This window comes from Schistocerca nitens, chromosome 3 (genome assembly GCF_023898315.1).
Source record: "Schistocerca nitens isolate TAMUIC-IGC-003100 chromosome 3, iqSchNite1.1, whole genome shotgun sequence".
In the NCBI taxonomy this organism is placed as follows: domain Eukaryota; kingdom Metazoa; phylum Arthropoda; class Insecta; order Orthoptera; family Acrididae; genus Schistocerca; species Schistocerca nitens.
The window spans coordinates 737168545-737182668 of record NC_064616.1 but is presented as its reverse complement, the minus strand read 5'-3'; the positions used below and the strand labels follow the sequence as shown (position 1 = coordinate 737182668).

General features: G+C 40.3%; 1 protein-coding gene across 3 annotated transcripts in view; it reads left to right on the top strand.

The window, feature by feature from the left end:
* LOC126248711 (C2 domain-containing protein 5) overlaps nt 1-14124 on the top strand; it is a 219728-nt gene that overhangs the window by 117441 nt on the left and 88163 nt on the right. For all 3 annotated transcript variants that reach the window (XM_049950008.1, XM_049950009.1, XM_049950010.1), the window contains one exon: nt 2278-4667. In XM_049950008.1, the coding sequence (XP_049805965.1) occupies nt 2278-4667 (2390 nt within the window). The remainder of the gene's footprint in view (nt 1-2277; nt 4668-14124) is intronic.

Genomic DNA, 14124 nt, shown 5'->3' with positions numbered 1-14124 from the left:
CGAGTGTATACCTGTCCTTTTTTCCCCCTAAGGTAAGTCTTTCCGCTCCCGGGATTGGAATGACTCCTTATCCTCTCCCTTAAAACCCACATCCTTTCGTCTTTCCCTCTCCTTCCCCTCTTTCCTGATGAGGCAACAGTTTGTTGCGAAAGCTTGAATTTTGTGTGTATATTTGTGTTTGTTTGTGTGTCTATCGACCTGCCAGCGCTTTTGTTTGGTAAGTCTCATCATCTTTCTTTTTAGATATATTTTTCCACGTGGAATGTTTCCCTCTGTTATATTCACATCATATAATCCCTATCATCTCCCTAACATTCCCATTATAATGGATGCCAGGTCCTACATATTTATGGTGACAGGGGATTAGAGAAAAGAATGGTTTCCCACATTCACAACTCCACTGCCTTAAGTAATTTCTTAATCCGACACACATTTTTGAATTTGACATATCTTACTACAGTACAGATTCATGATTGTTAATACACTGCCTGTCTCAGACGAAAATGAACAGTTTCTCAGCCTTAAAAGAGTCCCCACAGAGTTATAAAATACCTGGCAATGATTAGTGCATCCTATCTCAAGGCACAGTTTATTTAATCCTACAACAAAATTCTATTTAATTGTTATTCACTTGATCATGCATTATTGAAACTAGATCACTGTTTCATAGCAGGTAGTGGTTGTATCAGCAAGATACTTCACAGAATGCAAAAAAGCATGAGGAAGCATGCCATGTAAGTTCTGGGTTTTCAAAGTCAAAAAATTATATTACAAAATAAAAATTATTTGAACTTTTCACATTTTGTATGTTCTAATGTTGCTATGCATAATAATATCTTCATTGTTCTTCAGTCTTTTTTGTGTTACTGGAAAGTTTGTGCACTTAATCAGTATCATATGCCAATCAGAGAGAATGTTTAGATTTTTTGAAAGAACATTTGTGTTTACCTTTGTGGTGTCAACATTCCCACTCCTTCATAATTGGTTACAAGGAAGATAATTATTACTGGGGATTCTTAAAGTGTAATAGCATGTACAAACTTGTATTGAAGTAATCAGCCCCCTTTTCATTTTACAGTTTCATATCAAGTCAGCAGTGAGGGTTTTAAAGACCAAGAATTACCTCGGGAATTAGATATGCCTTATGAAAAGACCACTCAGCCCATTGTGTTTCAGAATAAGCAACTTCATGGCTTTGAACTGAGCTTATTCTCAATATTAGTAGACAGATTACCGGTGCGCTACTGCAAAATAATTGTGAACATTCTATTGTTTTCATTTTTTCTTTTCTGTAGATGCTGAACTTAACAATGGTTGTTGCTGCAGACCATTTCAGTTCCAGAGATTTTTGTTTCATTTAATGACTGGTGGATACAAACTGAAGCTACTGTAAAAAGTATTTTACATTAAACATTTTTCTTGTCCATCATGAATTCTGAACATTTGTAACTGTTTCCAGTATTTAAATCGTTAGATACAAGGCACTAGAATTGCAGTCTTCAGATTTGTGTTTCATTTTCCCATCCGGTGCACGTGATTTACAACATTAATGAATTTTATTGTACTTGTTTAGTCCTGGATATAATCAGTAGCTTTAATCGTCTAATCATTTTGAGCTTACTTATTACCTTTCAGATGGTCATACTTAAGTTATAATCATCAACAGAACTGACAGAAGGAAAAAATACTGTTGTGTAGAGTCTGCCATGCTGTTCAAGCATAAAGGGCTAGAGATTATTGACAATGAGTTCAGTAAACTTATGTCAAAGATTACTTCACTTTCATATGTGCAGCACTTAAAATAAGTTGGAAAGGAAAGGAAAGAAAAAGAGAAAAGTCCCCCACCTGGAGATTATCATTTTCTTTGTAAATACAGAATAGACCTTTACAGGAAAAAAATATTTAAATTAAAGGAAATTTGACCTTAATAGGAAATTTTCCTATAGAATTTATTACTTTACATGTTTTCTGAAAACAAAATACTTCCTATCAAGCAAATTTTTTAATATTCATTATCTCTCAGATTTAAATGATGCAGTTTGCTAGAAAGCTCCCTGTTTTCTTTATTGTGAAATTATTTAGGTTTTTTACATGATACTCATGAGCATTTATAAGTTACCATTTTATCTTATCAGATAGAAGTTTCTGTCTGCATGTGTGTAACATTCCTACTTTTGTGAAGTTCATATAGAACTTATTTATTTATATAAACTGAAACATGTTTTCTTTTTTCTCTTTTTTCTCTCTTTCATCCCTTTCCTATTTTCCAATTTGCAGCATGTTTTCTTCCAAGCCTAATGCCATAGGTAGTAGTGTAGCAGTAGAGGGCAGTAGAAGCCTGATATCAAGTCTACATTTGCTCAGACCAGAATCAGGTTTAGGTGCCTGTTCCTTAGGGTCACATAGGAAGTATCGAAATACAGGAAGACGAACTGTTTACCCAAAGACTAGCATAGAATTTTTAAGACGATTTGAATTAAGAATGAACGAGCCAAAATTCCATGTAAAAGTCATACCTTCATACTTATCTACAGATTATAAGACAGAAAACAGTAGAGTTTTGTGTAGCAGGAAGAGGCCACAGTATTCACGCCATCTGTCCTACACCTATGACAAAACAGATAATAGTGATGTCTCACAAGGCTTAAATATGTTTCGAAAGTCTACACAGAGTCTTTCTGTTGGTCATTGTGATGACAGTATGAAGCAGTTAATAAATAAAATGCAAATACCACACAAAGAACAAACGACAAGCAATAACAGATTTATCAGAGCTGTAAAGCTTTTGCCATTTTTTCATAATGTGAAGTGGAAAAGTACGTTATCTGCTTTAAAAGGAAAGCTACATCATGATGTGTATAGTAGTAAACGGCAGTTTCATTTTAAATTACACAAATATTCTGTTTTTCCAAATAGACTGTCAAGTATTAGTAATGTAGAAGCAAAGCAGACAGCTGTGAATGTTTCCAACTTATTGCCATATTATGCAACTGGAGAAACACCTGTGCATTCCACATTAGAAAGCTCATTCCATCAACTTGATAGTGTGACAGAAGTTACAGAAGGCTCTGGCTCATCTGTGACATACCCAACATGTGACAGAAATGTGGATGAAAGCATTAATGATACGGCAAATGATAGTGACCTGACTTTAATTAGTGCAAGTTCTTATTTGCGACTGCCGAGGCCTGATGATGGACCAGAATTACAGTATGTTGATGGACATCTTATGTCAAACATCCAAGACCTTTCATCATCATCCTCATCAGCTTCATCAAGTACAGATGATGACGTATCTGAGTTTTCTTACAAAGATGAAGAAAAAATTCCAGTTACCACTTCCTTATTTCAAATGAAAAACTTTCAAATAAATCTTGCCAGACCCAATGCTGACACTGATATTGAACAGGAAGTAGGAATATTTGTGTGCAACAATGAGTCTACTTTTGAGTTTTCTGGTGAAGCTGCTTCAGTACTGCATGGCAATACAAGTGTGAGAGTCATTTTACAGGAAGACAATAAAGAGGATTATAAAAATAATACAGCATATACTGGAGATACATGCAGGCCAAAGTTAGCTACAGGAAACAATTGTACCACAAGGAGTGATGTTAATAGTGGTACTGATTGCTTGAGGAAAATAAAGGAATCTGATGAACACAGACAGAAATACTATTATGCTCCACAGCCAGCTATGAGTAATTTTGAAATTTCCATTGATGAAAGAGCATTTCTTGCTGTCAAGGATGTGAATGATCCAGCTAGCTCTATGGAAAAAACGTCAGATTCTGCCTGTGAATTGACTGCAGCACCTTGCAAAAAATACAGGACAGTGATGGTTGTCACAGATCACACAAATCATTTACCACTTCATTCAGATAAACATTCTGTGCGAAATATTCCACTTGTTGCTGTTACTGATACGTCTCTAAAAGAAACTATGTTAGAAAAATGTTGCAGTGAAAACTGTGTATACATCAGGAATAGGAGAAATTCGTGGCCTGACACAAGGAAAACTTCTGTAAGATATCACATGAATATTAAGACCAGATCAGTACCAGACATTGTTTCTTTTCACTGCAATATTGGAAATACATCTTTACTTCATTCAACCAAACATGCTGACTGCTTGTTTGCTGCAAATAGGCTATGTGTGCCAGCTGTTTGCACTGCACCTGTAAAGCACTGCTCGCAAGTGATTGATTCTTATTTCTCACACAAACCACATTATTTTAATTTAAGTCCTGATGCGTTAGAGAATCGCCGTAGTTCTCTGCTAGCAAGCAATAGGTTGGAAAAAACTGTATCAGTACCTGTTGTAGCTGCTGCTGATGATCCTGACATTGATTTGCTCTATAATATATCTCCTGTACACAAAACTAGGAGCGCTTCCTCTGTTTGCTCTCTCTCTGTTACGCATGGTACTAACTTTGTTGGAAGTCCTCTTGAGGACTTGAAACACCACGTCATCAAGCATGGTCCCTGCTTGGTCCCTATCAGCAGGCACGTTGCGGCCGACGATGCAGCACAAGTTGAGAGAACTGTTGAAGTGCCACTCTCGTTACCATCTGGCAACAAGATTTCTCCATCCCCAGCAAAGATACCTGCTGGACCTAGTGGCATATGTAGGAGATCATCTGATTCAGACCTCAGCATTACACCTAAAGGTAAGTTTGTGTTTTGACTGAAGTGGATTCATTGTGGATAAATTGTAGTTGTGTTATAAATGAATTGAGCATTTTTATTTTTGGTATGTCAGAATTCTAGCATATAAGAGAGAACATATTATAAGGTTTCTTTTATGATATGTTCTTTCACAGAAATGACACTTTATTTATTCATTTAAATGAGGAATTCAGTCATTTTGCCAAGTTATTTTTGTATTTGTATCAAAGGTTGTGCCCTCTGTATTACTTTCTAAATATAATATTAATCAAGATGGAGAAATTAATGTTTATCTCTTAGAATAAATTACAGTTGTCACCTAAAACATACTTTTCCTGTACAGCGTAAGCTTTCGTAGTTCAAGTTTTTTTTGGTAGAAAATGAATGTGAAAGGTAAACCACTTAATACAGAATATTAGCATGAAGAGAAATTAGCATTGGAAGGGGGCAAAAATACCTATTGCTTAAGATCTAAAATGGGCAATACTATGGATCTACACACTGTACAATTTCTACAGTAGGCAACAGTAGCTGCATTCACATTATATGCTGTGAGTAATCTGTAGAACAGAGTTAAATCTTACATTTAAACAGTCGTAATGATGGTTGAGACAATTCAGAAGCTTCCAGCTAATAACTCCAACTCATCATTATCCAACTAAACCAATATTTCTATCAAGTGGAGTGCATTCACCTTCCAATTGTGCCTCTGTTATTGTCTCTGTCTTTACTGGGATTTTTAAACTTGCACTCATATGCCTGATTGTGAGTAGGTGAACCAACCCAAAACTTTTTGTTAGCCTGTGCTTACTCGTGTTGCTTAGTAACTCACCTCATACTTCTTTTAAAATATAATTATACTTTCTGTCATCATTATTTTAAAATTTGTGATCTGTCAAAGAACTAAAGTAAATATGAAAAATAAATCTAGAAACTTTGCCTTATTGTAGTATGTGTTATTCTTGAAGATATATCAATTACATATATGCCATTATTTGGCATAAGTGGCTGTGTTGGCAGTTATGTGTGTGAAGGAAAAGGTAGCGATGGGAGAGCGTCCGGCTGCACTTTTGATACTTTTAATGACAAAGAAAAAAACATGAACGACTGTGTTTGTCTTTGATAAGAGAGCAGATTAGGTGGCGGGATGATTTTGGAGTATGCAAGGGTTGAGCTTGTGAGGGAAAGCCCACAGATACTCTTATGTGTAAATAAATTCGTGTTAAGACAGACTGCTTGTGACACTAGTATTTCTAGCACCAGGTTTATTTATTCTCTTTAATATGTGGTAAAGTAACAATTAAGATGAAATTTGATGCATAGCATTGTTCTAAGTCTAGAACTTCTGAAATAGGCTAACTGCTCATGCTGTTTGTTTAGGAGGTAGAACAGGTGACAGTTTTTTTGGTGCTTCTATTTAATGTGTACACGAGTATGGCAAAATATATTTCCAAGATGTGGTTGTGTGCAAACTGTGAAATATGGCACAAATCTGGGATGCAGTATGGCTGATCAGCAGTCTCCAAGTACACTCAGCTCTCCAGACAATGTCAGTATAGCTTTTCTTGTCTGAGAGCTAAGGCAAGCAGCTCTTGGGAGGTTGGTGTCTACAAGAGAGGTCTAAACTTGCAGAGCATGGCTATGTAAGACCCCCCCCCCCCCCCCCCGCCCCCCGCCCCCCGTTGGACACTGCTGGCGAGCTGACCTTCAGCACTGTTTACATGATGCGTATTACTCATTAAAGTTCTCTGAGATTGAAGAACTCTCATGTGTAAACCTAGTTTTACAGTCGTATTTGTGTCTTGTGTTCTTGAGCCACTTCTATATTTGTGCCCAAGGTCATTGTGTAAAGGACACCCCGACTGTGAAATGTGGAGTACCTGTCTCATATTTAGTCACATTCTGGTGTTCACTGTTTCCTCATCCTGCAAAAGTATCCAAGATTGAGCTGTGCTTGTGACGAAGTATATGAGACCCTCTGGTTGGCAAAAATTATTGAAACTTAAAATGGAAACACTTCTTACACCTTTCTTCCTGTGCTTGAAGTGTTCTGTCCTTTCAGCCAGTGACTAAAATTCTTGTTAACACTATATTTCTAATTTTCTTCAGCCTTAACAAACAGTTGGCTGCTTTCTGTGTAGAGGACATTGTCACACTGCTGTAAGCAATGAGTCGCATGGGGTTGTTATGTATGTCCAAGTGAATTCCAACAAACTCTTCCTGCAGACATGGACAGCTTAACCAGTATGAGCCAGTATGCCCAAGTGCTGCACCTGTAGCCCACAAATGACTGAAGGAATAAATTTTCTTTGATTATGAAGAGTTGTCACTAATATATTATTGTAAATTCCTCAAGGGACCATAAGTGACGGTGAGAGTAAAGGTAACCATTCACGGTAGGGTTCCCATTTCATGGTGCCACCCCTCCTTTCACAATACCTCCAAGTGTACCCAGTTCCTATCCCTCACACTTGCATGATACAGACATCCCAAAACTACCATTGCTCTGGCCGGAAGATATTTCTGCTATGCAGTCCCAATTTCCTACATCCCATTCCTCAGATTGAAACCCTTGCTCTCCAGCAGCAAGAAGCTAACCAAGCTGCTATTTCCCTTCTGCGATGTTGGACTCTCGATTCCCAACAAGACCTATGTTACCATCATCCAAACTCTTACTTGGAAAGTGATGAAAATATTCTAAATTGATCCAGTAGTTAAATCAAGTGTTTCACATACATTTCAACAAAATAACTCTTCTTTTTTGTAGAGGGAGTACTAGATGTAAAAGGTGGGACAGAATGTGGTTATGGTAAATAGTATTCTTGGGGCATTATAAAGCGATGAAAATCAGCTCTGGAGCTTTCAACTTAAGTTCTAACCTTAATAGTTACTTCAGTATCTTCCCAGAAAACTAGCCTTAAAGCATCTAAGCAGCTCTGAATGTCTCTATATTGAAAAAAGAAGGGCATATTGAAAAAAGTATAAAGCTAACTTAGTTGCTTAAATGTGGTCCTGTAACAATAATGAAAGAAACTGAGAAAATGAACAGAGAAATAAATACTTGTGAGGTAACTATTGCAGAATTTATTTGACATATTAAAAAAATAATTTCATTAAAGGACTGAGATTATTTGACAAAGTTGTATTCTTCCAGAAATAAGTAATCACATAATTATATCTAAAAAGAAAGATGATGAGACTTACCAAACAAAAGCGCTGGCAGGTCGATAGGCACACAAACAAACACAAATATACACACAAAATTCAAGCTTTCGCAACAAACTATTGCCTCATCAGGAAAGAGGGAAGGAGAGGGAAAGACGAAAGGATGTGGGTTTTAAGGGAGAGGGTAAGGAGTCATTCCAATCCCGGGAGCGGAAAGACTTACCTTAGGGGGAAAAAAGGACAGGTATACACTCGCACACACACACATATCCATCCACACATACAGACACAAGCAGACATGTATGTGTGGATGGATATGTGTGTGTGTGCGAGTGTATACCTGTCCTTTTTTCCCCCTAAGGTAAGTCTTTCCGCTCCCGGGATTGGAATGACTCCTTACCCTCTCCCTTAAAACCCACATCCTTTCGTCTTTCCCTCTCCTTCCCTCTTTCCTGATGAGGCAATAGTTTGTTGCGAAAGCTTGAATTTTGTGTGTATATTTGTGTTTGTTTGTGTGCCTATCGACCTGCCAGCGCTTTTGTTTGGTAAGTCTCATCATCTTTCTTTTTAGATATATTTTTTCCACGTGGAATGTTTCCCTCTGTTATATTCTAATCACATAATTATTTAGATTGTGAATCACTGCAAAAAAATATAATACTAAGTTCTGGAAGCAAACCAAGGTTATGGATTGACCAATAATCAATAACATCAGTATAACTTAGCTATTTGGCAACCAGAAATTAAAGCTCACATAAATACCATCTTCAAAAAAAAAAAGCCCAAGTACGATATACTGTTCCTTTGTACATGTATTTCACTTTACGATTTCTGTGCTACATAAAACAAAGTTTCAGCTCTTAAACATTTCAAATCCACCCATCATAGTTTTCAGCTCAGAGTGCGTCAGCTGCCTCAATGATAATTTATTTTGTCTCCTTGTTTATTGTTGGGGACTTGTCTGTCAGTAAATGGACTGTAATTATTGTATAAAATTTTGTTGTTTTCTATGATAATCACACATAACTTTAATTACGATGTTAGATCTTTTCTCATTTCATCCACATTTTCAGTGTCATGTAGTATTTTGACATCTGCCGTGAATATACATGTGTGCATATTTTTACCCATACAGAAACATTGTATGTAAGTGATGCCATACCCACAAAGCAGATATAAACTTCACATCTAATCGAAATTAGGTAGGCCCTAAGTCTCAAAAGCAGTTTTTATTTCTAAAACCACAATACTAGTCAGTAATAAGTAAACTGTATGGTACATCTATGCACAGAAGTAAAGTGTGTAGCATTTAAAAAACCAAAGGCAATAACTTATACAAAAAAGAAAGGAAGAAAATCCACTGCTGACGACAAAACACTGCCGAGCCATATTAAAATGGAGGCCTTAAAACAGGCAGAATAGTTTCTACAGCAAGACAATAGTCAGTTCTTCAGAACTCAGCTAGTATTCATTTAATACAATTTCACTTTTGATTAAACGTCAAACTCTTGAAAAAGAATTATGGACATCATGCACAAATTGTATGCATAATAAAGCTTAATAATTTGATGACAAATGCAAATTAGAAGTATGTTAATTTAATAATTGAAAATTCAGGACAGACTATAATTTGTGTAATAAGAGTAAAAGGATACAGCATTAGTCTCCAATGCTATGAGCTCCAATGCTATGAGGATAGGACGCAGAGGACAGGAATGGAAAAAAAAGAGACTTATCTTTCAGACAAGTTCTCTCTCTCTCTCTCTCTCTCTCTCTCTCTCTCTCTCTCTCTCGTCTTCCAGTGCTGCCACCTGATGGGGAGATATGGAGTGGGCAGTAAGAAAATAGAGAGTGGTGTGGAGTGGGGAGGTGAAGGAACATAACTGATGATAGGAAAGATTGTGCCGTACTGGAACAAGCTTCCAATACTAAGCTGTTGACAAATACCAGGTAAACCATGCTACTGCTGAGCTTCCTGAGCAGCTTAGTTTGATAGACTTCAGGCACAGTTTCATAAACCATCTTATTAAGATTCTTCTGTACTAACACAGCGTTTGTGATCTGGACATGTGGGTACTCTCCCTGCCTCATACATTTTGATCCCATAACTTCTGGGTCTCAACTGGTCGTGCACTCCACTTAACCTTGTTCTCCTCCCCCTCCCCCTCCCCCTCATTTTCACTCTACAATCCATTTTATCTCCCCCACCCCCTACCTCCACCATCACCAACACCACCACCACCACCACCACCACCACCACCACCACCACCACTACTACCACTGTCGTAGCGGCCCTTTTTGTTAGAGGGCCCGCACAATCAACACACAAGATGGGTTGCCGACCCCCTTTCAGGAGTGCGGAGAGAAACATTTCCAGCAGACAGAAACAATAACAGACTTTCCAAATAAACATGGAACTACTTCGCCAGACAACATGTGACAGGGTTGCACCAATCTGAACTCATATGACTCGTGTAACACTCCGTCAACCTGGCTTTATAAGCACGCCTAGACTGTCAGATTGCCAGTGTTTATCAACCGCTACGAACAGCTTTGGTCAGTACTTATGCTGGCCCTAGCATTGTATTCACTCGTTGCAGCATTGTATTCACTCGTTGTAGCATTGTCGTAGCATGTTGTATTTTGTAGAGTACATTTCGGTCGTATTTTCTTCCATTGTCTTGTTTCCTTATCTGGTTTGCCACCACAAGAGTTGTGGGGTTTTTCTGTTTGTTCTTGCATTTAACACTTAGTGTATGCCAAGAAGGCATGTTTCTTTAATTATAATAAAGTGTGTTCAAATTGGCTGTTAGTTCTTTCCTGCCAACTGCAGGACACTACAGTTATTGGCGATGAGGATAAAACTTTCATTTCCAAATGACATGGCCGCCTCTGAGGAGCTTCTTTAGTCCTTGGTCCTACTACAGCAGATCCAGGCAACACTCACGTGTTCAGAAATTTGCTCTCACTTGCCAGCGTTGCAAGAGGTAGCTCATAGAGTTGATTCGATTGTGAGTAAATTGAACACTTTGCACATGGCTCCACCGATGTTTCTGGCTTTAGATAGGTCCGTTGAACTATGATCAAATTATGGCTAACAGTTGGAACAACATTTACTGGCACATGGGATCCACGATAAAAATTGAAGACGGTAACTTTTTTTTTTTAAAACCAACAGTCAGTACACAGGTGTATCGTTTAATTCAACAATTGAACCCTGAGCAGTCCCCTCGAGATCTCTCATTTTCTCACATTAAGGTCTGCCTTTTTGACTACTTTGATGCACAAATACACATCACCTCCACCTGTCAGACTTTCTTTTCTTGTCGAAAGTCCCCAGCTCAGACTTATCGGGAGTGGATTACGACGCTCCAGGGTCTCTCCCACGATTGTAAATTACGGTGTGCCAATGTTGCCTGCAAGCAGTCTTATGCTTCTTTGTCGATTCACAATATGGTGGTGTTTCGTGCAGCAGACAAGGGTCTTCAGGCTGATATTTTGAAGTTACAGGACCCGTCCTTCGACACCTTTCTGCTGATCATTCGTGCATTTGAACAGTCTCCCCGGCTACAACCACCACGTCTTGGTCCAGCTGTTTTCGTGGCTCACCAGTTGCCTAGCACCGAGCGGGAGCCTCGTTGATCTGTTGGTCCACTCTGTGACAGGAAGTCTTTCACACAGCTTCCATCCTGTCCGCACTGTTTCCAGCCTCACCAACGGTCGGAATGTCCTCACCGGCTAGCGACATGTACGTCTTGCAGCCGAGGTGGCCATATCGTTGTGGTGTGTCAGACTTCTCAGAAACATCGCGTAGATGCCACACTTCCTACAGATGCACAGGCTCATCAAAAATCACCACTTCAGGGTCTGGAAGCCTCACATTCCATTGATGACCAAGTATTCTCCATCATTCCCCAGTTGGGTGCTTGTTTTCTCCTTACCTTGGAGGTTGCCCATATTCCGGTGGTCTTCCAAATTGACATGGCATCATCTGTTTCTGTTGTGGATGGTGCCACATACCAACATTTCTGCTCGCCAGTTTTATCCCTGTACACTGGCACCTTGTGCAGTTTCAGTAATCACTCTATATCAGTCGACAGCATTTTTTCCACACAAATCTCTTACAGTGGTCGTTCCTTCACCACTCAGTTTTTGATCAGATCCCCCGGCACTACTAAGCTTCTGGGTGTGGACATTTTTGGTCGTCTGGGATTATCAGTGCCCTCCACACCAGAGGTGAAGGGTTTCACCATGCACGTTCAGCTTCTTCCCTCTGCTGTTTCTCATTTTTTAAAGCCCTGCCATGTCCCCTTTGCTTCCCAAGACAGTCTCCGGGTGGAAATTCGCTGCTTACAAGGCGAAGGCATCCTTTCTCCCGTTGCGCACAGTTGCTGGGCAGTGCCTATCGTGATAGTCAAGAGAATGGTGCTTTACACATCTGTGGTGATTTTAAGGACACGGTCAATATTCAGTCCATCATTGATGCCTATCCTGTCGCATAGGTTGGTTGGTTGGTTGGTTGGTTGGTTTTGGGGAAGGAGACCAGACAGCGTGGTCATCGGTCTCATCGGATTAGGGAAGGATGGGGAAGGAAGTCGGCCGTGCCCTTTCAGAGGAACTATCCCGGCATTTGCCTGGAGTGATTTAGGGAAATCACGGAAAACCTAAATCAGGATGGCCGGACGCGGGATTGAACCGTCGTCCTCCCGAATGCGAGTCCAGTGTCTTACCACTGCGCCACCTCGCTCGGTGTGTCGCATAGGTGGATGACATACTCTCACATCTTGCGGGCTCAGCCATTTTTGCCAAAATTGATTTATGTGATGCTTATTTGCAGCTGCCGTTGGATGAGGAATTGCAGCAGATCCTAGTCATCAATACCCTGTGTGTCCTTTTCCGGTACAACAGCCTCCTGTTTGGCATTGCCAGCACCCCTGCCATTTTCCAACGTTATTTGAAACACCTCACAAGCCAGGTGACCGGGGCGGCCAATTATATGTACGATGTCAGCGTCAGTGGTTCATCCACGGTGGACCTCATGGACAAGCAGGATCAGCTGTTTCAGCTTTTTTATGCGGCTAACCTGCATTGCTGGAAGAAAAGTGTGACTTTTTTGCACGAGAGGTCAGCTATCTCAGGTTCACAATTGATACCTATGGCCTACATGCCTCTAAGGAGTATATCAAGGTGATTCAAAACCTGCCTCCTCCCACCAATGTGAAGCAACTGCTATCTGTCTTTGGTCAAATCAACTATTATCGGCGATTTATACCCCCACACTGCCGAGATTTCGGTGCCCCTGACTGGATTATTGTTGAAGGGTGCGCGTTGGGTTTAGGATATGGTGTGTGAGCAGACTTTAACGCGTCTCAAGTCAGCTCTCTCCTGCCCTCCTTGTCTGGCTGCTTAAAATCCTTTCTTACCCCTCATTGTCGCCACTGATGCCTCAGACTATGGCCTGGGTGCGGTCCTCTTGCAAGTGGTTGACGGTATTGAGAGGCTGGTGGCTTTTGCATCAAAAATATTGACTGATGCTCAAAGCAAATATAGTCATATTGAAAAGAAAGCTTTGGCACTGGTTTTCACGCTGACAAAATTCTACGATGTCGTGTATGATCGTCATTTCATGCTGCAGACCGACCACAAGCCTTTGGTTTCTTTATTTCGCCTGGGTGCTGCTGTGGCCACCTGGACGGTGTGCCACCTCCTGTGTTAGGTGCTCTTCCTGGTGACGTTCGACTTTGATATTGTCTACCACACCTCTGAATGGCATGCAAACACTGATATTCTGTCCTGGCTGGCTGCCAGGATGGACATGAGTTTGACGCCTCTCCCTTGGTTTGTTTCCATGTGGAAACAGACATGGATGCAGCTCTGGATGCACTTCCATTGGATGCTGATGTGATACGGCGGGCCACTGCTCAGGATCAGATGCTGCAAGCTCTGTGCCGCCAAATCGCTGTGGGTTGGCCGACCAGCCGTCGTAGCGTCCGCGACGCAGAGGTCCAGCATTTTTGGGATCATTGGCACAGTCTCTTTTTCCGCAGTAGCGTCATCCTTTTGCATAGTGATTCCGACGTTCCGTGGGTGGTCATACTGCAAATCTTGTGCAACCATGTCCTCGACCTCCTCCACGCAGGACATTGGGGTATCGTCCTCACCAAACAGTTGGCCTGCAGACACCTTTATTAGTGCGGTTTGGATAAAGACATTGCCTCCCTCATGTCAGCCTGCACCACATCCCAAACACATCAGGCAGCTCCCCTGCGCCAGTATTTTTTGTAGCTGGATGCA